The sequence below is a fragment of the Saprolegnia parasitica genome (genome assembly GCF_000151545.1).
Source record: "Saprolegnia parasitica CBS 223.65 unplaced genomic scaffold supercont2.187, whole genome shotgun sequence".
NCBI classification, from domain to species: domain Eukaryota; phylum Oomycota; class Saprolegniomycetes; order Saprolegniales; family Saprolegniaceae; genus Saprolegnia; species Saprolegnia parasitica.
In genome coordinates, this window is record NW_012156581.1 from 83,937 (window position 1) to 84,763 (window position 827).

The window sequence follows — 827 nt, forward strand, 5'->3', positions numbered from 1 at the left end:
GCGGCCGGCCCCAGAGCCAGATGCCTACGCGTGCAGCGCTCGACAGTTGGGCCGACGCGAAAACCGCTCTTGGTGCCAAGCAGCCAGTTTGAGCATCGACGACCTTGCCTGTGCGGTAGAGCCCAGCCCATGGCGACGACTCGAGATTTTGCCCTCGAATCTTTTGCAGGATCTCCATGGCCTTCTCGTTGACCTGCAGCCGATCTTCCTTCTCGTCAAAGTGGAGAAGCGCGATGGGCTCGTCCGGGAACTGCGTCAGCGCCAAGGCCGTCTCCTCGCTGCCACTGCTGCTGCGACGGCGGTTCGCACTCTTCTTGCCCATGCTGGTTTTAGTCACTCCACAATCGGAAATGGTGAGACCCGTCGTTTGCATTTAATTTTACGTGGCGAAGGCGGCATACAAAAACAGTGATATTATAATTGTTGGATTCGGCGGGAGATGAAGTATATATATACCAAGTCTAAAGTGATCGGATTGTGAGGGCACATTTGGAACATTTCAGCGACGCTGGCGGGGTCCCTCGATAAACCCTTCACTTGGACAGCGCCTTGACTCCTACTTCTGCATATCAGTGGAAAAAGTCTCTCGTGGAGCTGCATTACGTAGAGCATCGGACGCTTGGCTTCATCTCAAGATAAATCCAAAAAGCATAAGCATACAAGATTCCAACCCGATACTAGTAAACGAATACTAGTACATGCATCGAGGTTCACTGCAAAGACAAAAAAGTGAGCACGAGCAGTACTCAGTCTTATACGCATACCAACTACTTCAATCTTGGCTCCTGTGCAATACATTTGTCCATCGCTGCGTGTGATGGACCGCG

At 51.9% G+C, this 827-nt stretch overlaps 1 protein-coding gene across 1 annotated transcript; it reads right to left on the bottom strand.

Annotated features, from left to right (window-relative positions):
• Positions 1 to 24: 24 nt before the first annotated feature.
• SPRG_14380 (hypothetical protein) lies at positions 25 to 322 on the bottom strand (the record flags this gene model as incomplete). Its single annotated transcript, XM_012354864.1, has 2 exons — positions 25 to 66; positions 104 to 322. 2 exons carry the CDS (start codon positions 320 to 322, stop codon positions 25 to 27), a joined length of 261 nt encoding a protein of 86 aa, XP_012210254.1.
• Between the last annotated feature and the right edge of the window lie 505 nt (positions 323 to 827).